The sequence below is a fragment of the Pseudophryne corroboree genome, unplaced genomic scaffold (genome assembly GCF_028390025.1).
Source record: "Pseudophryne corroboree isolate aPseCor3 unplaced genomic scaffold, aPseCor3.hap2 scaffold_1668, whole genome shotgun sequence".
Taxonomy (NCBI): Eukaryota; Metazoa; Chordata; class Amphibia; order Anura; family Myobatrachidae; genus Pseudophryne; species Pseudophryne corroboree.
Genome location: NW_026968304.1, coordinates 27,063 through 53,551, shown reverse-complemented (window position 1 = coordinate 53,551; position 26,489 = coordinate 27,063). Strand labels below are relative to the sequence as shown.

General features: G+C 41.4%; 1 protein-coding gene across 1 annotated transcript; it reads right to left on the bottom strand.

The window, feature by feature from the left end:
• Positions 1-1,446: 1,446 nt before the first annotated feature.
• LOC135001714 (vomeronasal type-2 receptor 26-like) lies at positions 1,447-25,406 on the bottom strand. Its single transcript, XM_063951607.1, has 5 exons — positions 25,371-25,406; positions 19,572-20,360; positions 17,902-18,117; positions 3,217-3,340; positions 1,447-2,372 (listed from the first exon to the last, which is right to left on the bottom strand). Exons 1-5 carry the CDS (start codon positions 25,404-25,406, stop codon positions 1,447-1,449), a joined length of 2,091 nt encoding a protein of 696 aa, XP_063807677.1.
• Positions 25,407-26,489: the final 1,083 nt, after the last annotated feature.

Sequence of the window (26,489 nt, the reverse complement as noted above, 5' to 3'; positions counted from 1 at the left end):
ATAGTGGCCTGAGTACGGACCCTTGCAGTATTCCACTGCGTACTGATGCCCACTTGGAAAATATCCCATTAACAACCACTCACTGTTCCGTTTTATCTAGCCAATTACTTTCCCAAGTACAAATAGTGTTTCTTAAACCAAGCTCTCTTAGTTTGAAAATCAATCTCATGTGTGGCCCTATGTCGAAGGTTTTAGCAAAATCTAAGTAGACCACATCCACTGCTTTTGCCTGATCAAGATTATCGCTCACTTTCTCATACAAGCTAATTAAGTTAGTTTGACATGACCTTTCCCTCACAAAACCATGCTGGTTCTTATAAATAACCTTGGAGTTATCAGAGTACTCCTGTATGCTATCCCTTATTATACCTTCCAATATTTTCCCCACTTTATATGTTCTACTTACTGGTCTATAGTTACCGGGATGAGTTTTAATTCCCTTTTTATTGACACTACCTTTGCTATACACCACTTCTTTGGTACCAAAGAAGTGGTGTATAGGCCTTGCTAGTTCTGAGTTAAGCTCCATAAGTACCCTTGGGTAAAGTCCATCCAGACTAGGTAATTTTTTATCTTAAATTTACTTAGACTCACCCAGACTACTTCCTCATTTAACCAAGTATTTTGGAATGGGACATTATCATTACTTTTGTTGTGCATTAATCCCCCCATCTGGTCCTCTCTAGTAATCACTGATGAAAAACAATAATTCAATATTTCTACTTTTTCTTTGTCATCATTAATCAAGACACCCAACTCACCTTTTAGTGGTCTAATATTCTCTTTTTTCAACCTTTTACTGTTTATATACTTAAAAAAAAAATTAGGGTTAATTTTACTCACCTTAGTGATTTGATTTTCATTTTCCTTTTAGGTGTGTGTTAGATATTTGTTTTAGTCATACAGTTAATTTTAAGATTACTGTACCAATTGGAACTCAAAATATTGGAAAAGTGTTTATCATGCAACAAGATAATGAAACTAAGCACACATCTAAACTGTAAATTAATTATGTGAACAGAAAAGAAAAGCAAAAAGTTACAGTATGCAAATTATGACATGGCCTCCTAAACCACCTGATATCAATTCCATTGAGAACCTCTGGAATTAATTAGACAGAAAAGTTTGTGTAATGGCTTCAATAAATACTAATAACTTATGGGAATGTTTGAACATGGCCTGGAAAGGCATGACTTATAAAACTTTAGAACATTTGGTGTCTCAAATCCCTAAAATATGTGAAGCAGTGATACGCACCAAAGGAAGCCACATTGATGAAAACCAAATTTAATCTGAATTTTATGTTATACTATAACATTATTCATCATTTTGATAATGTCTATCTACAACATCATGTGAAATATTATTATGAATAAATGTTTTTATTATTTCACTTCATTTTGTTTTTATTAACAATTAATTTACTTGGCCAAGGACTTTGGCACACTAATGCATATATAATTCCTTAGGTTTGGTCTTTCCCAGCATACTTTTTCTGGAATTCAATTCAGTTCTGAAAAGCAGAATGTAGAGTTTAGGAAAAAATATACAGCCCAGAACTCCAGCACATGAGGCCAGTATGGCGAATATCTTTACAGCCACCATGTATTTTCCTTTGGTGCTCAGATAGGCTGGGATCATTGCAATCCAGACACTGCAGAACACCAGCATACTGAAGGTGATGTACTTGGCCTCATTAAAGCTGTCTGGTAATGTCCTCACCATGAAAGCCAGAACAAAGCTCACAGCCACCAAGATCCCCATGTAACCCAACATAGAGTAAAACCCAATCACTGACCCCTCATTACACTGAATGATGATTATTCCCTTATAGGAGTGATGGTCAAACTCCTGGTAGGGAGGAGAAACAGACAACCAGATACCACAAATCAGAGCTTGGACAGAGGAGCCCACAATGACCACATAATTTGATACTTTGAATGTGACCCACTTCCTCCAGGGACTGCCAGGTTTGGTGGCTTTGAAAGCAATGCAGACAGTGACAGTCTTGGCCAGTACAGAAGAGACAGCTGTGGAGAAGAAGATCCCAAATGATGCCTGTCTCAGCCTACAGGTTATATCCACTGGCCGACCGAGGAAAAAAAACACACAGAGGAAGCTCAGCAAGATGGAGACCAGGAGAATGAAGCTCAGTGCCCGATTATTGGCTTTCACAATTGGAGTGTTCCAGTAATAAATAAAGTACCCTAATATTAATAATGTTATGGCAGAGAAAGATGAAGCTGTTACTGAGGAGATTATGGCCACAATGTCCTGTTTATAGGACAGAAAGTCGTATGTTTTGGGAAGACATCTCGCTTTTCTCTCATCCGGCCACTCTTCATCAGGACATCTATGGCAGGTCTCACTGTCTAAAATGTAATATAAAATAGCATATTATCTGTGTTGCCAGTACATTTTTAACATAAAAAAATTATAGAACATCCATCTAAAGATTTGAAATAAAACATCCAATACATTTTGCTGAAAATAGAAACACTAGTATCCCCCCCGCACACGGAATGATATCAACAGGATTTGATAACTACAGTATATGGTGGTGGAAATTTCATAGATCTCATTTGCATACATGTGCAAAGGTATGGTAAACCCCCAGGCCAACTACAAGGCATGTCTGAGTACTGGGGGTACCTAACCTTAAGTCTAAGTCTTGGGCGCAGTCCCCACAAACCAGTAAGGGCCAGACACCCCAGGGCAGCACACTAGTGTGAGGCTAAAGTGTAAGTGAATAAGAGGAAGCCGAGGCTATACAGTACATAAAAGATGATACACATGAAAAGTGTAATTTAAAAAGTGATATTAGTAGAAAATGATATGAAAGTATTACAAAAAGTGGTAAATAAAATGTTACAGTGTGCTACCCCAAAGCAGCCAAGCCCCACCAGTACAGGGAGCACAGCGCCCCAAACTCATCCTCAAAAATATAACATCATACACAGTATTTGCTGGATACATGGCCACGTGATAATGGCACATACGCAAATGTCATTAACTGGGAGTGATCGATCTGAGATGTAGCCATGATGAGCATGAATACATCTCTATTTCAGAAGAGAAGGTGTAGATGCAGTCACTGACAGTGGTAAAGAGGGTAACCATATTCTTCTGTCTCCTGAGTGCATTCTCCATACTGTAGCTATTGTAGCTTCCATTACTCTCATATGATGATTCTACCTGTATATAGCACATCCCTACCTGTAACATTGGACATTTCCCCCTCAGAACACGGGATGCAGTCATAACAGCAGACATGGAATCCTCCATTAGAGGCTTTTCTGTATCCAGGAGGACATCTGTCATTGCACCGAGATTTGGGGATCTTGTACATGGAGAAATAAGTAAATGATTAATGAAGTTATACATGTAAATGACTTATTACATCATTTTTAGTTGTCACAGTGTTGTGTTCTTACGATCTAATGCATACGGCAGTATTGAGGCTGGATTCACACCTGTGAACTCTGCATCTGATGAAATTAAAGCTGGGCACACACTAGATGATATGTCGTCCGATACGGTGGAACGGATAAACATATCAGGATGATTGTCTAGAATATCCACTATGTCACTGATGATGCACGCTCCTGTGGGTCGCCAGTGACATCCTGCATTGGCCCTACATGCAGGGCCAATGGGGGATGTCATTAGCGAGGGCCACGCTGCCGAATGTAGCATGGCCGCCAAAGTTGCTCCATCATTGCTTGCAATGGCAAGTGTGTATGCACTTGGTGAAGCAAGATCCCCCATAAGGTTCCGTTGCTAGGTACCTAGATTTTTATTATTTAAATAATGTGACCTCATACAGATGTGATCACACTAATCATGGCTCCGTCTGTGCATGGGCGTTTCTGCCTAGGCGCACCCATCACAGCTTGTCTGTCCGTGACATGCACACGCCCCATTCACTACGGTGCCAGATCGCCTAGTCCCGCTGGCAGTGCACGTTTGCGATGGAGCCACACTAGATGAGTGCGGCTGCATCTTTATTACATTAACAAGGTGCTTACAGGATAGGAGATGACATCTTAGCTAAATCATGCATCACTGACATCATTGGTGTCTTGTATAAAACACTTAGAAATTGTAATTTTTCTGAAACTGAATTACAGTAAGTCAGGAACATCTTTAAAAAAGATATGTAACATAATTTGCAAATAAATGTAAGCTCTCAATTGAGTAGTGCATAAATACACTGCTCACAAAAATAAAGGGAACACTTAAACAACACAATGTAACTCCAAGTCAATCACACTACTGTGAAATCAAACTGTCCACTTAGGAATCAACACTGATTGACAATCAACTTCACATGCTGTTGTGCAAATGGAATAGACAACAGGTGGAAATTATAGGCAATTAGCAAGACACCCCCAATAAAGGAGTTGTTCTGCAGGTGGTGACCACAGACCACTTCTCAGCTCCTATGCTTTCTGGCTGATGTTTTGGTCACTTTTGACAGCTGGCGGTGCTTTCACTGTAGTGGTAGCATAAGACGGAATCTAAAACCCACACAAGTGGCTCAGGTAGTGCAGCTCATCCAGGATGGCACATCAATGCGAGCTGTGGCAAGAAGGTTTGCTGTGTCTGTCAGCGTAATGTCCAGAGCATGGAGGCGCTACCAGGACACAGGCCAGTACATCAGGAGACGTGGAGGAGGCCGTAGGAGGGCAACAACCCAGCAGCAGGATCGCTACCTCCGCCTATGTGCAAGGAGGAACAGGAGGAGCACTGCCAGAGCCCTGCAAAATGACCTCCAGCAAGCCACAAATGTGCATGTGTCTACTCAAATGATCAGAAACAGACTCCATGAGGGTGGTATGAGGGCCCAACGTCCACAGGTGGGGGTTGTGCTTACAGCCCAACACCGTGCAGGACGTTTGGCATTTGCCAGAGAACACCAAGATTGGCAAATTTGCCACTGGTGCCCTGTGCTCTTCACAGATGAAAGCAGGTTCTCATTGAGCACATGTGACATACGTGACAGAGTCTGGAGACGACAAGGAGAATGTTCTGCTGCCTGCAACATCCTCCAGCATGACCGGTTTGGCAGTGGGTCAGTAATGGTATGGGGTGGCATTTCTTTGGGGGGCCGCACAGACCTCCATGTGCTCGCCAGAGGTAGCCTGACTGCCATTAGGTACCGAGATGAGATCCTCAGACCCCTTGTGAGACCATATGCTGGTGCAGTTGGCCCTGGGTTCCTCCTAATACAAGACAATGCTAGACCTCATGTGGCTGGAGTGTGTCAGCAGTTCCTGCAAGATGAAGGCATTGATGCTATGGACTGGCCCGCCCGTTCACCAGAACTGATTCCAATTGAGCACATCTGGGACATCATGTCTCGCTCCATCCACCAATGCCACGTTGCACCACAGACTGTCCAGGAGTTGGCGGATGCTTTAGTCCAGGTCTGGGAGGAGATCCCTCAGGAGACCATCAGAGATGCCTTGTCATGGCCTTGTTGTTATCCATTTATTTGCAAATGTATCCGATAGAGTCTCTGCATAGCTATCATCAGGTGGGATGTAAGGGGTACATTTACTAAGAATCGTATTTGGTTAAGATTGCATTTCTGTTCATAGTTTTGGCTGATTTTGCAACTTAGAGATTCATTAAAGGGAAACACGGAAATAGAATTCAATGGATCATTGAACCAACCCACAAATACTTTCCATACACAGGATTATAACACACAGGGCTACTGAGAATCATGTTTCAAAACATGATGGAACACCAAGGAAACTCACAGCAGAATAGAAGAATCACACAGATGACCATATGAGCTGTGTGTTTGTGTGTTTGTGATACGTGGATGATGCTAATAAAAGGGACCTAAATTACCTGCAACAATCTTTCTGGGTGATCCATAGCTGAGCCATGTGTGTTGCTGTGTCCTCCTCTTACATGGCTCACCTTATCTCCTGATTGAAAGGACCCAGGAGCAGTAAATAGAGCAGGATGTGCAGTACCCTCAGGTACCGTGCATGCTTTTTTTTTTTTTGTTCAGGGCTGTTTAAACCCAAATCTGATGTTGATGACATCCAGATGTTCTGGCTCACTCATAAAGAACTTAATGTATCTCTATGACCTCGTCAAGCGTTAGCTGCACCCAGACACTGGACAGTCTTGCACAGTATCTGTGCTGCTTTCTCTGCTACATTCTTTTGCAACTGTCTCCTTTCAATCAGTCACTGGGAGAGTCCTTGGAAATTTTCACAACCCACCTTTTCTAGGTACCTTACACAGGTCCTGAGTTCAATGATGGATCTGCCAACACCTATATCTGCCTCTGTAGTCAGCAGCCACAGTGACATAACATTAGAGAAGTTTTTTTTATACTATATCAGGCATGCCTAAGTTTCTGGGCGCTGTTGACTGCACACACATTGAGCTTAGACCACCTCAGGATAGTGCCCACATCACCTTTTAACATTCTAATTATTACATTTCACCAATGTAACACTCCTAACACATACAGTAGCTTTAGCTTCTTATTTCTGGTACACTAACACTTTTATCTCCCACTAGTGCAATGCCTTGGGGATTAGCCTGTGCTGACCTTTAAACATGCTTGGGACAGGCATATGAATATCCTTACAAAGAATCAAGATTAAAAAAGGGTTGAGATTGCCTAAAGGATAAAATAAAAAAGGGGCAGACTAGATGGGCCAAGTGGTTCTTATCTGCCGCAAAATTCTATGTTTCTATGTTCCTATGACCTGAGGGATCCTGTGCCCTGAACTTGAACCTTAGTGTTAGGGATCCACCAGATGAGGTCACTTGGTTGCAGTTGTAGGTCCCATATATTTTTGACAAAAAATTATGCCAAGCACCTCAATTTTGCTCTATGTTAGATTGCAGAGTGTATTATAATTATTCTGATTAGCAGTGCTTAGCACTATAGAGTGTGCATATGCATTTTCTTTTTTTCTGTGAGGAACTACAAGTCTCTGCATGATATCATCTATATTATGTTTGGAATTATGGTGTGCAGTCCAAGGTCCATCCATCCATTCTACTATTGTGCAGATGGCATGTGTTGCAAAACAAAAAATCATGAGTGTTGTATTTTGCTATCCTGGCTCATGTCATGATGCCTTTATCCTCAGTCAGTCATCCCTCCATGATATAGATGTGTCCCTTTACACTGTTGCAGCGATTATTATGTATCTCAGCATACAACTGACTGCATAGCGGGGCATGATCCTGCTATGCATACCTTGCAATTCACTTCAATAAGAACCTGGCAGCTATGCATGTGGATGTGGCATGCCAAGATGCATACTGATTGCAATTCCATTACAGCAAGCTGCTATATGCAGCAAAGCTGTATTGGGGCAAATCTATATACAGTAATTGAGACAGTACAATTGCGTGAGCAAGGGCTACTGGGTAAGCCACATTAAATATGATTGACATAAAACTATTAACCTGCTTTTATATGATGTCATTACAAGTGATTCTGGGTATTGCTGTTGCTCTTTTTTTCCCACTACGTCATCACTCCTGCATTCTCCTGCTATGAATTAGTGTAACAATGCACACAAATCCACTAGCTCCATAAAACACATTTTCATACTATTAAAAACAAGGCTTCATTGTCTACAAATCTGGTGGCATTTTGTTGTACTTTCTATCCGAGGTGTCATGCATTATGCTCAGCTGCTGTGTGTTGCATAATCTGGCAATAGACCAATCTGAACCCCCAAAAGAAGCAATGCACAGTGAGCAGGAAGAGGAAACTGAACCATCAATTGCCTCTCTGAATAGAGAAAGTGTGAGTCATTTCAGGCAGACATAACATTATTGTTATTATTATTATTATTATTATTATTATTTATTTATATTGCACCACAAGGACTCCGCAGCACCTAATAAAGTACATAAAGAAATGATCAAAACAAGAAAACAATAACTTACAGTACAAGACAATGTAGGGCAAGTACATGGTATATTAACATTGCTGCATCAGGAAACATAACACTGACATAAGCATCAGGGTGGCCAAAACTGAAGGAGTATGCAGTAGAAAATAGACTAAGAGAGGGACAAGCACATGAGGGGAGAGTGTCCTCCTCATGAGAGCTTACATTCTGAAGGGGAGGGGAAGATAGATAGGGGTGACACAGATGGGGAAGACAATGAGCATTGAACAGAGGGTTAGGATGAGAGACTGCTGGGTTTGATGAAGAAGTGGGTCTTGAGAACCAGTTTAAAGTTGTGTAGAGGGTTGGAGAGTCTAATAGGGAGAGATAGAGAATTCCAGAGGTAGAGAGCACCATGGCCATAATCTTGGAGGCATAAGTGGGATGAGTCTGCAGGGAGGGAACAGAGGATAAATTAAGGATGACGGGCTCAGGTTTAGTGTTTGGTGTTTATACGCTGCAGAACCAAGCCTGCTCCTCTGTGCACTTCCCTTTCACCTCTGTAATGTTTTCTAACCTTTTATTAATTCTCGGCAGCCACTTCTGGCTCTGTCATCTGCACAGACATGCTCACCTCGGCAGTGCTAACACACAATACATGACCCAGCAGCCTTGGATATGATAAGAAGCACCTTTCCCCACCGCACATTATGACAGAAAACTGGACTTTGCGGGTGGCTTTGTTTGGTTTAGTGGTTTCAATTTGCTAACTCAAAGGATAACAGTAATTCTAATCGATTCCTGAGATAATGAGTTTTGCTGTGCAGGCTTTAATCTTATAGTCTTTTTTGTGCTTTCTGGCTTTGAGAGAATATACTGAAAAGCCCAGATGCCCCCGCCCACTACAGTCACAATGCAGCTTCCCCATATATACTATGGGGAGCTCTGCTGGGTTATATGCCAGATTCTGTAGAAGAACCAATGGAGAAGGATCTGACACTGACTGGTCTAGTGCTATTAGCAATGAGGAGTCCCGGGAAGAAGTACAGTAAACTAAGTCTTAAAAAGATTACACTCATAATTTAAAAAGCCATACTTGTGTTGTATATAGGGTGGCCAATCCTGGGCCATTTTTTCAATCCCGGGTATCAGGATTAAAAAATAGTTAATAATGAGATTCCTGGGATATCTGGGATTGGTTTGCTGACTATGTATCCCCCCACTCCACACCGCTCCACACCGCACACATAACTCACACATAACTCACACATAACTCACCACTATGCCTGAGCAAGTGGGTCACTTCCTTTGGTGAGGTCCATATGATGGGTGATGGGTGGCTGTCTGCATAGCATGACCTCTGACTTCACATCTTGCTGCTCAGGGGGAGCCCGGAGGAAGGAGCTGGGCAGTGTCTGAATCTCTTGAGGATGCTCAAAGCTGGCCGGCATTAAAAGAAAACAATTGGCTACCTGATACCGAAATGCACAGTATTAGAGCTTCAAATCCCGGGATTGAATCCTGGACAAGTTTTGCCATAAATTATGGGAACCCGCTGTTTCCAATCCCGAGATTGGCCACCCTAGTTGTATATCTATGTAAAAGGTAGCATTAATGGCGTTTTTCTAATTTTCCCAAAACAAGTTCTATCATGCTTCGTATACAGACTCAAACATGCACACAGATATACAGTCAAAATCAGAAAAAAGCTGTGGTTGCTACTTTTTCCATATATATATATATATATATATATATATATACACTGCTCAAAAAAATAAAGGGGACACTTAAACAACACAATGTAACTCCAAGTCAATCACACTTCTGTGAAATCAAACTGTCCACTTAGGAATCAACACTGATTGACAATCAACTTCACATGCTGTTGTGCAAATGGAGTAGACAACAGTTGGAAATTATAGGCAATTAGCAAGACACCCCCAATAAAGGAGTTGTTCTGCAGGTGGTGACAACAGACCACTTCTCAGTTTCTATGCTTTCTGGCTGATGTGTTGGTCACTTTTGAAAGCTAGCAGTGATTTCACACAAGTGGCTCAAGTAGTGCAGCTCATCCAGGATGGCACATCAATGCGAGCTGTGGCAAGAAGGTTTGCTGTGTCTGTCAGCGTAGTGTCCAGAGCATGGAGGCGCTACCAGGAGACAGGCCAGTACATCAGGAGACATGGAGGAGGCCATAGGATGGCAACAACTCAGCAGCAGGACCGCTACCTCCGCCTTTGTGCAAGGAGGAACAGGAGGAGCACTGCCAGAGCCCTGCAAAATGACCTCCAGCAAGCCACAAATGTGCATGTGTCTACTCACACGATCAGAATCAGACTCCATGAGGGTGGTATGAGGTCCCGACGTCCACAGGTGGGAGTTGTGCTTACAGCCCAACACCGTGCAGGACGTTTGGCATTTGCCAGAGAACACCAAGATTGGCAAATTTGCCACTGGCGCCCTGTGCTCTTCACAGATGAAAGCAGGTTCTCACTGAGCACATGTGAATGACGTGACAGAGTCTGAAGACACCAAGGAGAACATTCTGCTGCCTGCAACATCCTTCAGCATGACCGGTTTGGCAGGTGTCAGTAATGGTGTGGGGTGGCATTTCTTTGGGGTGCCAAAGAGCCCTCCATGTGCTCGCCAGAGTTAGCCTGACTGCCATTAGGTACCGAGATGAGATCCTCAGACCCCTTGTGAGACCATATGCTGGTGCGGTTGGCCCTGGGTTCCTCCTAATGCAAGACAATGCTAGACCTCATGTGGCTGGAGTGTGTCAGCAGTTCCTGCAAGACGAAGGCATTGATGCTATGGACTGGCCCGCCCGTTCCCCAGACCTGAATCCAATTGAGCACATCTAGGACATCATGTCTCGCTCCATCCACCAATGCCACGTTGCACCACAGACTGTCCAGGAGTTGGCGGATGCTTTAGTCCAGGTCAGGGAGGAGATCCCTCAGGAGACTATCCGCCACCTCATCAGGAGCATGCCCAGGCATTGTAGGGATGTCATACAGGCATGTGGAGGCCACACACACTACTGAGCCTCATTTTGACTTGTTTTAAGGACATTACATCAAAGTTGGATCAGCCTGTAGTGTGTTTTTCCACTTTAATTTTGAGTGTGACTCCAAATCCAGACCTCCATGGTTTAATAAATTTGATCTCCATTGATAATTTTTGTGTGATTTTGTTGTCAGCACATTCAACTATGTAAAGAACAAATTATTTAATAAGAATATTTAATTCATTCAGATCTAGGATGTGTTATTTTAATGTTCCCTTTATTTTTTTGAGCAGTGTATATATATATATATATATATATATATATATACATACACAAGTGTGTCCTTTGCAGGGATTGAACTCTAGTTCACGGGCATGGTGACCATCAGTGATACCACTATGCAAAGAGAGTCACAGATAAAGGTGACTGACTGCTGCAATATCATAATGATGTCACTCGTAAAAAATTTCACTGTGTAGAACTCTGAAATGTGTTTTTCTTTGTGTGCATTGGAGTCACTGAACATTTTTTTGTTTAGTTTCTGCTTAATGTAGAGCGCACCATTGGAGCTTTCTGTTATAAGGCATGTTGTCTCTGGGTGCCTGCCATTCTGGTGATTTCGAATTTTGCCCTGCAGTATTATTGTTTAAAAAAAAAAGAGCTACTGTATATACTGTGCATTGTCCCTCTTGTTAGGGCCTGCTACATTGTACAGTATTCTGCAGTGCCAAATCCATCTGCTGCTATCAGCACTGTACTGTAGTTTTATTAGTGGAGCAATCACCACCCAGTGGTGAAGCTGTGTATTGCATGCTGTAGGTCCTATTGCGCCTTATCAAGCCTTACTTTGCCAACCTGTGCTATATGTATGGCATGATTAGGAAGCCTATATGGTGCAGCAGCAGCAACTATGAGCGTGGCTACATCTGTAAAGAGAATCATCAGAATCTGGACATGAAAAATGATTAGTTGAAATTGGACAAACTCCCCCCAAATTATTACATTTGTAAACCTCTTTCTCATCAGAAGAGGATGTGCCAGGATCTCTGCACAACCTATGTAGATGACCTGCAGTTTTCTTTAAAAAACTCACCTAGGAATTTAATATTCAAACGAAATAAATAATGATTGAGATGTTAATCAACTTTATTGATTAACGGTTGACCTAAAATACCGACATGGGCCAGTATTTACTAAAAATCAGAGTTTGGCCGGTTTGCGTTTTTTTTTACTAAGTCCCAACACGAGAATTCACTAAGCACAAATCTCGGCAGTGTTTGGGACATTCGTAATGGTTTGAACGGCAAAGTACACAAATACGAATGAATAGACCATCGGCCAAACGCGCCTGTTATTTCATACAATACGGGAATTCACTATTCATTTGTATTTGGGTGTTAGTCTCTGAGTGCTCAATTGCGGTCAGATTTGTTTGCGATTCGTTAAAAAACGCAGCAAAAAAATAGACCTGCTTTTTTCAGCCGTGTTTACATGTGTTGACACTTACAAATCATTCTAACCTGAATTAGGATGCCTATAAAAGGGACACAAAGTTCTCTCATGCAAAATAATTTATTTCCTTATGTTTGCTGGCCAAAACTTGTAGATTTGTAAGGCAATACACATTTAACAACATATATCCATCATTACACACATTTGTGTTCAACTTTCAAATATTTCAAATGTTGTTGTTTCTGCATCATGTTTTTAAATCTGATTACTTATTTTTAACACACACAAACATGGCACAACAATAATGTCAGTCATTTTCGGACTGAATTATCTATTTATTACCCCCAACATATTAGGACACTTTTAGCCAACTCAATTGTGTTTTTCTTGTCAATTCGTCTAGAGAAGAAATGTAAAACAGTTACAATTTACATTGTAAATTGTATTGGTCATGGATGAATCTGCCTGACTGCCAATTAGTCTGTCTGCTGGCTCAAAGAATGATTAGAATCTAGAAAGAGTAATGATTAGAAAAAAATTAAGTGGTCTGCTTTCTGCCTGCTTAAGACAATCTGCCTGGCTGCCAATTAGTCTGTCTTCTGGCTCAAAGAATGATTAGAATCTAGAAAGAGTAATGATTAGAAAAAAATCAAGTGGTCTGCTTTCTGCATGCTAACATCTATGTGCAGCTCAAACAATAGTTTCCTGCTAACAAAAAATACAAAGATGATAAAGAAGAAATGTGCGTACAAAATTCCTTTTGTTGTTTGTACCAGTTATAATTAATGATGTTGTACAATTTGTCAAGGAGCTAAGTGTTATATATATTCTGTTAATCATACATTCTTAAATGGTTTTTTTCTCTTCTCTTTAAAGAAATGGGTGTGGCTTTTTATGTTTATTTGGGTGGTTGCTTGTCCTGGCCTTTGCCTTTAGCACTGTCATGTTGGCGTGCTCTGGTGGAATGCCTTGGTGGTGATGACACTGGCGTTACATTTGGAGTAGTCGTACCAGAACTGCTGCTTGTTTGCTGTTGCTGCCGGGATCTGAGTGGTTCATTGAGGTTAGTGAGGGTGGCATTGAGTTCACGTGTTGCAGCATTTTGATTGTCTACAATTCGGGACATGGATTCATTGATAATTTGATTGCTTTCTAAAATGTATAGCTTTGCTTTTGTCTGTGCTGTTCTTCCATTATGCGCTGTAAGTTGCCCATGACACGTTGATTTCCATGGTATTTGCAATTCTTGTGTTTGTTTCATTTTGTCTACTCAGATTTCTGCTGATTCGTCTGATGTGAGATGGTAGGCTTGCAAACATTTGGGTCTGCCTACGCAGGCAATCTTCATTAGTGGCCTGCTGTCTAGCCCAAATGGTCCAGAACACTTGATCAGGGTCTTGTGTTACTGGTGTTGTTGGGCTGTATTGGGGTGGTGGTGTGCTTTGCTGTTGTGGAGTACCAACAGGTGCTGGGGGGCTGATTCCTTCGCTTACTGGATGCATTTCTAACATGATTGTGTCATCCATGTCACTGTGTTGCTGTTGTTGCGGAGGGATGCTGGTACCAGGACTAGAAGCTGAAATTAAAAACATGTATCCGTCACTTATCCATATGTTTAGTACATTGGTACAAAGCACTAAACATGGAACACATGTAATGGACTGGTGCTTTCAGATATCCGGCCTAGCAACATCATCACTCATTACTTAAATACATACATATGCCTGTTTGTGGAAAATGTGTCTGGTTACTTCATTCTGAAAGCAAACACATGAGTTGTATGGTACATCAGACATACTCCTGCCTAAAAACACATTGTAATCCATAATGTGTTACCTTATAGTGTCTCCAACCAAAACATAGTAATGTTTTTGTATGCAGTTGGCAATGTTAGGACAAGCACACATGTGTAAATGATTCTAACAATCTTACTATTTGCAAAGCTTACACATGAGTTTCTGTTGCAGCATCTTCCACACAATGTGCTACTGTATGGCTGAAGTGGACATACATATCTTTACTGGATGTTGTGTAGGCCATTTTGTTTGGTTTCCATTTCATGTTTTACTGACTTGGGTAAGTATAGCAGATTTTGATGGGTATTGACTTAATTAGTTTAAGTAAATGGTTTTTTAAAGATCTGACATTTTTAATTGTTATCACAGTTTGTTACTCACAATCAAGATGAGGGAAGTGTGGTTGTCATCTGGGAGGTGTGTCCAAAATTTGGAGTGGGGGCACCGAACACACAGTAGATAATCTTCGTGGCGGGGTAGCCTGCTGTGGTTGGCCCTGGACATCAGACCTTGCTTTCTTTGCTGGCAGATGTTTTTTGTGGTGTGTTCCAGAAGTGCTCCTTCTGCTGTTTAAGACTTCTTTGGATGGACCTAGTATTGAAAGTGACATTTTGTTATGGCCATTCATTTACAAACCTAACCTATACTACAATGGACACTTTACCTGCTTCCGCAGCGTCATCATCATCAGATGTGATGGGAGTCACTGTAGGACGACCAGTACTGCTTTTTTTCAACATTGTAAATCCCAAAAAATGTAAAAATTATTCATGCTATTGTTAATACATCCACCCATTATGCTTATAAACATTACATCTTTAAAAAATGGATGTTTTATTATGAATCTAAAAATAAGGACATTAAACACAAAAAGCACAACAACAAACCCAAAACATTGTCCAATAGCCATATGCACTATGGAAAGTGCAACACAGGGAATTATATACAGGACACAGACATAGGACACAATTCCAAAAACATACACTAACAAGCCAAAACACACAGCTTCATTTTCAAATAAAAGGAAAAAAAATACAGATGCGATATAGAAATAGGTCTGTGATGAGGCACTCCAAACACACATTAACACAATATGAGCCCAACAAAAATTAAAAAAATAAAATAAAAAAAAAACAGTAAGGTAACTAAGTCTGCAGTTGTTGTGTCAGTGTACAAATACAGACTCAAAATGAACCAGCAAATAGTGGCCTTGACTTAAACAATATTACATTGAGTACTAATGAAATTATACATGTAACTGCCTTCAAAGACACTTTGCACTACTCCAGCCTCTAACATATCAACCACTGATTTGGAAACATTGCACATGGATAACTGAATTAAAAAACATAGTCCAACTTTTAAATTGTACAATGTGCAATAGTAAAACATTGGCCCTCATTCCGAGTTGTTCGCTCGGTATTTTTCATCGCATCGCAGTGAAAATCCGCCTAGTACGCATGCGCAATGTTCGCACTGCGACTGCACCAAGTAACTTTACTATGGAGAAAGTATTTTTACTCACGGCTTTTTCTTCGCTCCGGCGATCGTAATGTGATTGACAGGAAATGGGTGTTACTGGGCGGAAACACGGCGTTTCAGGGGCGTGTGGCTGAAAACGCTACCGTTTCCGGGAAAAACGCAGGAGTGGCCGGAGAAACGGTGGGAGTGCCTGGGCGAACGCTGGGTGTGTTTGTGACGTCAACCAGGAACGACAAGCACTGAAATGATCGCACAGGCAGAGTAAGTCTGGAGCTACTCTGAAACTGCTAAGTAGTTAGTAATCGCATTATTGCGAATACATCGGTCGCAATTTTAAGAAGATAAGATTCACTCCCAGTAGGCGGCGGCTTAGCGTGTGTAACTCTGCTAAATTCGCCTTGCGACCGATCAACTCGGAATGAGGGCCTTTATTGCTGGACAATTCAATGACACACCAAGTCCAAACTACACATGGAAAATGTACTGTCCAAAAAACACATGACATACAAGCAAGTAAGACGTTACATTGACTTTTGTATGAAACATGACCCAAAACAATGTATTTGATGACGCACACTTGAAGATGGGAGTAACATGCAACGTCACAGGACACACATTTAAAATATACAGTAAGCCAGAAGTAATGTCATAGAATGTTAAGGCAAATACACATGCTCACCATCCTTCCTGGAGCGATCGGAATCCCGGACATGGGTTGCAGACACTACTTCTGGAGGGATTATAGTCCACAAGGGCTCCTCATAGTCCAGATATGTGGCAATAAAGGGCAGACCACCACCGGTTTTGCGAGCCGACTTCGTCTCCTGGGCCATTTTGGACTTGACACGTCGCTTTATGTCATAGTACCGTTTGCGGCACGTGTCCTCCGTCCACTTCACCACCCCCTCACTATTTACAGCAGCAACTACTTTCGCCCACAACACCATCTTCTTCCGTGTTGGCACCTTGGCGGACTCAGGCCCAAATAGCTGCCGCTGATACTTCATCAGCTCCCGCACCAATGCCACATTTTCTGCATAACTAAACTTGACATTCCGCCCAGTCTTAGTAGTGGTGCGTGGCTGCGGAGCTGTCTGACTGTCACTATCACTGTCACTTGAGGCTGCTGCAGCAACCTCACCAACCTCCTCCACCTCACTAACCTCACTAACACTCACCTCCTCCACCTGACCGACCTCCTCCCCCTTACTAACACCCTCCACCTCACTCACCTCAGCCACCTCTGAGTCACACATGATTGTGTGACTAAACAATTAACACAGAAAAAAAAGTCAAAGCAAAACACTCCTCCGCTACCACTACACTAATCACACACACACACACACACACACACACACACACACACACACGCACGCACACACACACACACACACACACACACACACACACACTGACAAGGGACTATAAATTAAAAAAACTTGGACAAAAATTGAGACAAAACCAAAAAATACTAGACAACAAGAATGACAAAACTACTTTTAAACACAATACAACAAATACTCCTCCAAACAAACACTACTCACCAAACTCCACTGCACAACCTCTCTCCTCACCACTAACTAAACCCACGAGGTGCGGACGGTTTGGGGCGTATTTATATGGTTGCGCACAGACACTCCTACCATCTGAAACACAACCAATCACGAACGGGGATGAAAACCGAAACTAAAAGTGAAAATGCGGCTGCCGGAAAAAAAAAACCCTGCCGCGTTTAACTTAGAAAAAAAAACAGCAAAAACAACACAAACACGTACGCAAACGACAATGACGGCCGTAAATGTGCCAAAAAACCCGACTGGCATCGACATCGGTAAACACGAAAACAATAAACTCGAATGCTTAGTAACTTGGCGCATATAGTTTCAAAAATTTGCATGAAAATGCACCCGATACAAGACGAGTTTAAACACTACACAAACCGACACAAACATGAATATTAGTCAATTTTGTCCATGGTTGAAACAATGCAGAAATTAGAGCATTTCACCTATGTGGGTTTTATAACTTTAATCAATCTGATTACGACAGTAGTTACATGTTCAAAGTTATAACAATTGCACGGGTAAAGAATTATATTTTGGGTATAAGACATGAAAGGATCCCTGCACCAACATAGTGGCTGTGACATTGTTACTATCGACCTCCTGATAGCATAACAACCAATATTAACTTACTCAAAAAATTATTTTGCCAGAATTCTTCTATCAAACATGAACTGAGCAATAAGTGTGTGATCTTCCTGATATTCCCTTACCGTGCCTCTTTTCCATGTGATTTTTCCTGGTTCCAGTTGGTAAACCTGGTCATCTTCAAAAGTGGTCACGTGTTTTACATCAAACTCATATAAAGGGCCAGTTTTGTGTATGACCCAGTTTGCTAAAGCCCACTTAGACGGCAGATCTCCCCTCTCATTAAATATCATCTCTTCTCCAGTGGGATCTGTGTAATGGAGATTTTTCATGTAGTGTCGCTTTCATAGGGAAGTAAGAAAGAGTATGGTAAAGTAATAACAAATACGTAGGTACAGATTAATTCATATGCAGCTGATTTGCTTACACGAGGGCCAGATTATAGAAGTGTCAATTGCTACTCACACAGGAGCTGCAGGGTTTCTGGAAATTCTGCTGCTGGGAGCTGGGGCTTGGTCATGCTGATGGTGTGTGAGCATATGAATGTCATTGGCCTTTTATATACTGTATATCTATATACAGTAGATGCTGTATATCTGTATTGGACAGCCTATAATGATGCTGCACTATATACCCCAGTACTGGCATGTGTAAGCTCACCAGTCCTCGCATTGCTCCCATCCAGTCTGGGGGTAGAGGACACCAGTAGCCAACAGCAGATGGCTGGAGGGGTTTGGTGATTGCCTGTCCAGGGTGTGGGAGGGGTTAGCACAGGACTCTGCCCCTCCATTGGTACACCTTTTATATAAAGCTGCTGAGATGATTATCTGCCTCCTTATCTGGGAATGTGGTGGTCATTGGCTGACCAGAGAGGCAGGAGGAAGTGTGAAAGGAGAAGAGGTTGGAGATGTAGGGAACAGTGTAGTAGGAAAGGGCCTTGTACATGATAGTGAGGAGTTTGAAGAAGATGCTGTATAGTAAGTGAAGAGCTTGGCAGAGAGATGAGGCAGATATGTATGGGACGGCAGGAGAGATTAATAAGTCTAGCAGTAGCATTGAATATAAATTGGAGAGGAGCAAGATTGGAGCAGGGGAGTCTAGTTAGGAGAAGGTTGCAGCAGTCAAGGTGTATATGTACACGTACAATATGATGAGAAAGGGATGGTGAAGGTACATTTTTTTACTTGGTGTCTTTATACAGATGTGTCCTTCAAAGCTGTTGCTGCAAATGGCAGTGCTTCATAGTGCTGCAGCTGTGCTCATCCGCAGTCGTCCGTCATATATTTGAAAGTAAATAGTAAGTGGGTGTGTGCATATGCATGTTCCTGCTGTCCTACGAGTCACATGCTGTGATGCAACAACAGAAGGGGGCACATCAGGGGCGAATTTAGGGGTCAGGCCACCCCTAGGCACAGTATTGCCCATTGCCCCCCCCTCTAATCACGTCATTGCCCCCTTCATTTCAGATGCCAGTCTAGATGCCTCAAGACCATTAAAGCACCACCAGCCTCACCCTACTACCAACTCCTGGACCACAATTGTGGCCCATTGATGCACCCCCATTATTTGCTAAATAAAATATAAAAAATAAGTAGGAAAGATGAAGAAAAATAATCACCTGGCCCTTATCAGCCTGGTGTGCTGCCCCCCAGCAAGTGCCACCACTTGGGGCACGTGCCTCATGGGGGCACATGTGTATGTTATTGTCCAGAGTTTGAAAAAACAAAATGCAAGTGCAAGTATCAGTCACTACCAAAAATTCCATCTTTATGCTGTTACTGTAGAGACAACTTACTATTTGTCTTCTTCCAGACATCTCAGTTCTACTCCTCCACTGTTTCATCTTCTGCACAGCATGGGCCAGAGCATATACTGCCACATAGGAATAATAAGGCTTTGTTTTCTTCATACCATGATAGGATGGTAAAATATGACTCATGCCAGTACAGTTCACTCCAGAAAATGTATATAAAAATTGATAAAAAATATTTTTTACTGTATTTGAGGAAAGACAATTGAAAAGCCAGAGCCAGATATCTTCCACTAGTGGATCATTTGGATGAGTAGACGGATTAATGTTGTTAATAAACTTGTTAATGTTGGGCATCTTTTTAGGGGACATTGTGAAAATTAAGCTACAATTTACTGCTCGAAAGATGGTGTGTTCCAAATATTTAATATCAGTCCCTGATTCATGCAGAATAACAGTGATATTTTCATTTAAATTTTCGGATATATCAAAAAACATTCTGAAATTCATGGAGAATAGGCCACAAATTACTATAACTCTAGCAGTTTGCTTCTCAATCTCTGTCATTTTCCTTCTGTTAATGTTGTCATCATTAGTTAGTTTAATGGTGAACTCAATGCAGATCCCATGTTTTACCATCATTGTTCTCTGCACCTGTAATTCCATCTCCCCGCTACCATCACCTGGTGTAATGACTCCAACCCAGTTCCATCCATAATGTAGCAGACACCTAACAACAGCTGTATAACGGTCCTGATCATCTGGGACAATCCGGTAAAAGTTTGGATATAACTGTCTGTCATTTAGGGCAGGGTTGGTGGTTCCATAATTGATCTGGGGGAAAAATAATATACTGGAAAATATTGTAAATGTTTTTCAGATTTTATACATTGCAAAAGAAAATGTGATGAGTGATAAGTGGAAAATGTAAAAATGAGTTCACACGTAGCAATTTACAGAATTAACCCCTTCCACCAGGAATAGGTAATCATGGGTCAGTTTAAGGGGCCCATTAATAAATTATTAGATCCTGGACTGGATAATTATAATTTCTTATCACTACTACTGTATCATAGCAATAAGAAAATGTATTTGAAATGCTCCCAAGGATAGCAGCTCCAACAACACCAGGACTGTGAGAGTCTTAAAGAGGTGGTGCAGTATCTCGCAGCACAGCCTGGAAATGCTTCTACAAATGTCCCAACTAGTTCCAACTCCTTACAGGCTATTCATTTACTTAAAAAAATAACAGAGACTGATGATGTGGACGTGTATATGAACATGTTTGAGAGGACGGTCCAATTGGAGAGTTGGTCTAAAAGAAAGTGGGCTGGTCTACTGGCACCCTTTCGTTCAGTCGAGTCTTCAAAGCATATATTGATTTAAACACTGCAGATGCTTTGGACAATGTAAAATTAAAAACAGAAATTGGGAGTTACCCTGTCGGTTGTAGCACATCGTGCACATTGCTTTGTGTACAACAATGACAAACATCCCGTTCAAAAATGCATGACCTCATCCACTTGACCAAAAAGTGGTTACAACCAGAGACATTAACTGGTTCTCAAATGATGGAAAGAGTTGTCATGTACAGTTATTTGAGGTCCCTCCCCATGGCTTTGTGCAAGTGGGTGATCCATGGGGATCCTAAAATAGCTGACCAGCTAGTGGAGATGGTAGAAAGGTATCTGGCAGTAGAAGAACAACTGGCTATGCCTAATAAACCCCTAGATCTATGCCAGCACACTCCTATGAAACTTGATAAGACTGTTCTGTGGCAAAATGGTGCTGGGTGATTAAAAGAGTACTCAGAAATTAAAAAGTTGTGAGCGCTCAGTCCATAGTGGGGCCAGAAAGATCTCAACAATCTAAAGGACTTGACAATCATGTGATCAAAGGTTTTAGGTGATGTATGCCAGGACATGTTGAAACTACTTGCACAGTTGTTCAAGAACCCATGCAATGTGATGCTGCCTTTGAATGTTGCAGAATGTCTTGCTAAGCCAGGTTAGCCTGTACTGTTGTACTTTCAGCTGAGCCAGAGAAATGTGTGAAATTTTAAGGACAGTAATCATGAAAATGCATTGCTAGACTCAGGTAGCTTTATTACCCTTGTGAAACATGGGTTGGTAATTGCTTTAAGGTTCTAGCAAAAAACTGCTGGTGTAATTTGCATACATGGTAACATCCACTATTATAATACTACTGAAGTGAATATTGAGACCCTATGTGGTTCAGCTATTGTTAATGTGGGAGTGGTCACTTCCTTAGTGCATGATGCTATAATAAGGAGAGGTTTTCCCCATTTTTGGAATTTATGGGAAACCAATATGTTAATAGGTGTGACTTCAAACCCCTCAGACCAAAGTCCTTTTGTTGGTATGGCTAGGAAAGTAGTAGATAATGTGAAACAAAATCAGGTTTGTCCTCTAGAGAAAGAAGAGTTTGTAGACAGTGCTGGAAGTATGCCACATCTTGAAATGAGCAGGGATCTGTTTGCATTAGAACAGTTGTTGATAAGTAGAGAGAAAATGTGAATGTTACAAATGGGGAGACAGTAGGCCCTGACTGCAGGCTTATATACCCATCCATGTCCCTCCACATTGAGCTCTTGTAACAAGTGACAGAAAGGGGTGAGGATATGGTAGAACAGCTCATGGTTTCAGTCATACAAGAGAACCATGACACGTAGGAGCTGAAAGACCACTGAGAGGATTCTGCAGTGGTTCCTTTGGCCTGTAGTGTATAAAGATGTGTATAGTATTGTTCTTCCTGCCACACATGCAAGCTTCATGCTCCCAGGCCCCATTTTTAAAACCCCTTAGTGCCCATGCCTGTCATATAGGTACCGTTTGACCTGAAAGCCTGTTTGAGGTCATCAGTATATTATCGTAATAGTAAATTTAGCTGCTTAATAACCTGAAGCAATCCTTTTGCGTAATATGTCAACCAAAACAATAGGTAGAGAGCTGGTTCATGTTTTTTGTAGGATAGGAATACCAAAATGCATTTTGACTGACCAAAGTACCCCATTTATGTCTAGAAATCTGTAGGAATTATGCAAATTGTTTAAAGTTACTTACCTGAGAACCTCAGTCTATCACGCCCAAATGGATGGGTTGATAGAGATTAAAATGAAAACCAAAACATAAAAATTATGTTGAAAATGGTTGTTGATGAGGATGGGAAAACCTGGGATTACTTATTGCCATATTTGATATTGACTATTACAGAAGTACCTCAGTCTTCTATGGGATTATCTACCTTTGATCTGCGGTATGGTAGACATCCAAGATGGTTGCTAGATGTTACTAAAGAGACATGGGAAGAGCGGCCCACACCCTATAAAAGTGTATTTGAACAAGTATGGATTGTGGCTGTGGTACGCATTGTTTAAGAACATATAGAGCAGTCCCAACAATCTCAAAAAAGAGTATATAATCGGAATGCTCATGCAAATACATTTGCCACTGCGGATAGATTGTTTTGATATCCACAGTGGAAAGCAAGAAAGTCTAAATGCTAAAGTTGGTTTGAGTTCAGGGAGAAAGTCAATGAGGTTAACTATAAAGTCTACCATCCAGGCAAGAGAAAGCCTGAACAAATTTGCCATGGTATCCTAATTAAACACTGGAAGGATAGGGTAGTCCTTTCAGCTGAAGCTTTTCCAGCAGTAACTACAATCCCCACTGTTCCTGAAGTAAAGGTGCCAGAAACAATGTCAGCTACTCACAAGGATAAAGAATTCCTCATTAAGGGTCTAATTCAGTAAGTATTGCAAATTATGCTAATTAGCAGAAATTGCAATCCTTTTGTTTGCATGCTGGGGGCTGCCCATCGCAGGGCAAGGCTGCCCAGCATGCTGACCGCCGCCTTCCCCCCTTCATCAAGCAAAAATTGCAATGGCATCACAATTTCTGCATGATAGCTTAGCTGCACCCGCAGAAGGACCACCGCTATGTCTCTGATTGCGGCGGCTGCATGTGATGTCACACAGCCACTGCATTCATGCCCACCTCACGCCCCCCATTTCAATGATGCCGCCCCCGTTTGGCAGCCTCAGGCCCCGCAACACTCTGTCTAGGAAATGGAGCATTGCTGCTCACTGCCCGCCCCAAGAATGCCTCTGCCTGATTGACAGGCAGAGGCGATCGCATTTTCTGCAGCCAGCCACAGGAAATGTGGGCACATGCACATGAAGGGCGCTGCGCATACGCACACATCTTTGAAGCAATTTTTGCGGTTAGATCTTCTTCTGCAATCCAACCTGAATTGGGCCCTAAATACAGGGATGTGTTCTCAGCACTGCCCAGCTAAACAGCCATAATAAAGCATGACATAGTCACAGCCCAGGGGTCAAGGTCAACATAAAGCCATATCGAATTCCTGAAGCACAGTGAGAGGCTGTGTCTAAAAAGATAAAGAACATGCTCGAACTTCATGTCACAGAAGATTCTAGTAGTGAATGTTCCAGCCCCACAGTGTCCAAGTTCGATGCAAGCCCAATGCCCTGTGTTGAATATTAGTAACAGCCAAATATCTCAACAAACTGGACCTGACAAAAGGTTACTGTCAGATCCCACAGGGCAAAAGAAAAAATCACAGCTTTCTCTGTACCAGAAGGGTTGTATTAGTATAGGATGTTACATTTTGGGTTGCATGGTGCCCTAGAAACCTTCTAACGTGCAATGGAGAGGAAGTTTTGAAGCCTCACAGGCATTATTCAGCTGCCTATTTGGATGATGTGGTAATTCACAGACCAGACTGGGAGTCCCACTCAGTGAGAATACAAGCAGTTTTGGACATAGAGTGGCAGAGATATTGTAACAGTAAACCCAAAGAAATGCTGCTTAGAGATGGAAGAGTTTAAATATTAGGGCTTTACCATAGTTAGAGGTCTGATTAAAAAACAACTGAACAAAATTGAGGCTTTCCAAAACTGGCCTCCCTCCGGTAAATAAAAAACAGGTGAAGCCTCTTTGGGGATCACCTTGTATTACTGATAGTTTATTTCTGATTTTGCCACCACTGCAGTTCATTTGTCAGACCTTACCAAAGGAAAACAATCAAATATGGTAAAATGTAACCTGGAGGCAGAGAAAGCATTTCAGGAAATAAAAGTGCCATTATGTACGCAACATGTGTTGATAATACCCAACTTTTCTAAAGAATCTGTCATTCAGAAGGATGCTTCAGAGGTAGGGGTAGGTGTTATGTGGTCCCAAAACCAAGATAGGGAGGATCATCCAATTATTTATTTGAGTAAAAAACTCAATGAACATGACCAGAGGTATGTTATTGTTGAAAAATATTCCTTGGCTGTTAAGTGGGCATTAGACACCTTGAGGTATTACCTCTTGGGCAGACGGTTTAAACTAGTGATGTATCATGGTACCCTTCAAATGCATAACCTAGCCCTGAGGCTACTCCTTCATCCCCCTGCCTCATGCCTTGAACATCACTGCCATCAGGCTATCTCCCGCTTGCTTGCACCTCAGGTCATCTGTCTGTTGCCCCTTCCCACTAGATTGTTAGCTCTACAAAGCAGAACCCTCTTTCCTCTTGTTGTCAAAGCCCTCTTATCAACACATTTCACTCGCAGCTCTCTCCTACTCAGCAACCATCTTTACCGATTTTTTCTCTAGCTGGTAACGGCTCATCTCTATCTGTGGCCACCAGCTCCTAATAGTACGTTGATTACTCACTCGCTACTTAAATCTACGCTGTATTATGTTTTGAGAATTGTGGTGCTCTTTGTTACCTGTACTCTATTTTTGTTATTTATTTACTGTAATGCTAAGTTTTGTCTCCCTGTGCTGTCCTTTGTACGGCATGGTCACTTACCTGTGGGTACTGGTACAGGCTCATTAACTGCGCCATAGCATGACTTGTATGGAAACCGGAATCACCTATAAATCCAGCAACTTCCCTTTTATCCTAACATGAATAATTAGGAGCCTCCATCATTTCTCCAGACATTATCTGCAGGGTATAGCCTAATGATCTATTTGGATCACCACAAGTGTTATATATGTGATACCCCAGGGTCACATTGGGGAGAAGATCGGGGTCCTTGTTAATCTCATCAACAGCAAAGATAAATGCCAGGATGTTTCTGTACTCCTCAAGGTTAATGCTGCAAGATGTTTAGAAAGAATGTGCTACATTTAGTAAATAATTATCCATTATTATATGATTTCTTATGTTCAGCTATGAAACTATAGTATGCAGTATACAGTATATAAATTGTATAATAGTCACAGCCACCAAGGATGAGAAATTGTGGAGATCATTTATGATTATTATGATTATGATTATTATTATTATTATTATTATTATTATTATTATTATTATTTATATGGCACCACATCGTATCCGCAGCGCCCAATTACAGAGTAAACAAATAAGCAAAACATGAAGACAGTGACTTACAATTCAATGCAATATAGGACAAGTACAGGGTATATAAAACAGGTGAAACATCCTAGTCAGCTCTCCCTTAATTGTTTCTATGGACACAGTTTAATGTTGGCTACGTATACTAATACATTGTTACCAATCTCTATGGCTTTTTCTGATTATATACAGTAATATTATCTGTCCACTGGCCTGCAATACTCTGTTCTGCTGTCACTCTGATTAATATCAACTAATCTTATCCAGAGGAACATTTATTGTGTGATTGGAGAACAATGTAAAAACCGCATAATATTAGACATGGGTTATGCTAAATCCTGACATCTACTGTTGGCTGCAGGAAACAGATCTCCTCTCCATAATACAGGTATATATTATATATCTATATAATATATCTATATACTGTATACACATAATATATAATATATATGTCATTATCTCAGTAGAGGACCCATAAATGTGGAATTTTGAATTTTGGATAAGGGATACTCAACCTGTAATAATATTATTCTGCTAATTATACTAACCATGTTTTACTATTAGATT

Coding starts and splice junctions, on each gene's coding strand:
- LOC135001714 (XM_063951607.1), bottom strand. CDS start 25,406: ATGGCGCAGTTAATGAGCCTGTACCAGTACCCACAG. Junction 20,361..25,370: donor GCCTGTACCAGTACCCACAG/GTAAGTGACCAT, acceptor TTTTTCCCCCAG/ATCAATTATGGAACCACCAA. Junction 3,341..17,901: donor TCACATGGAAAAGAGGCACG/GTAAGGGAATAT, acceptor TCCATGTACAAG/ATCCCCAAATCTCGGTGCAA.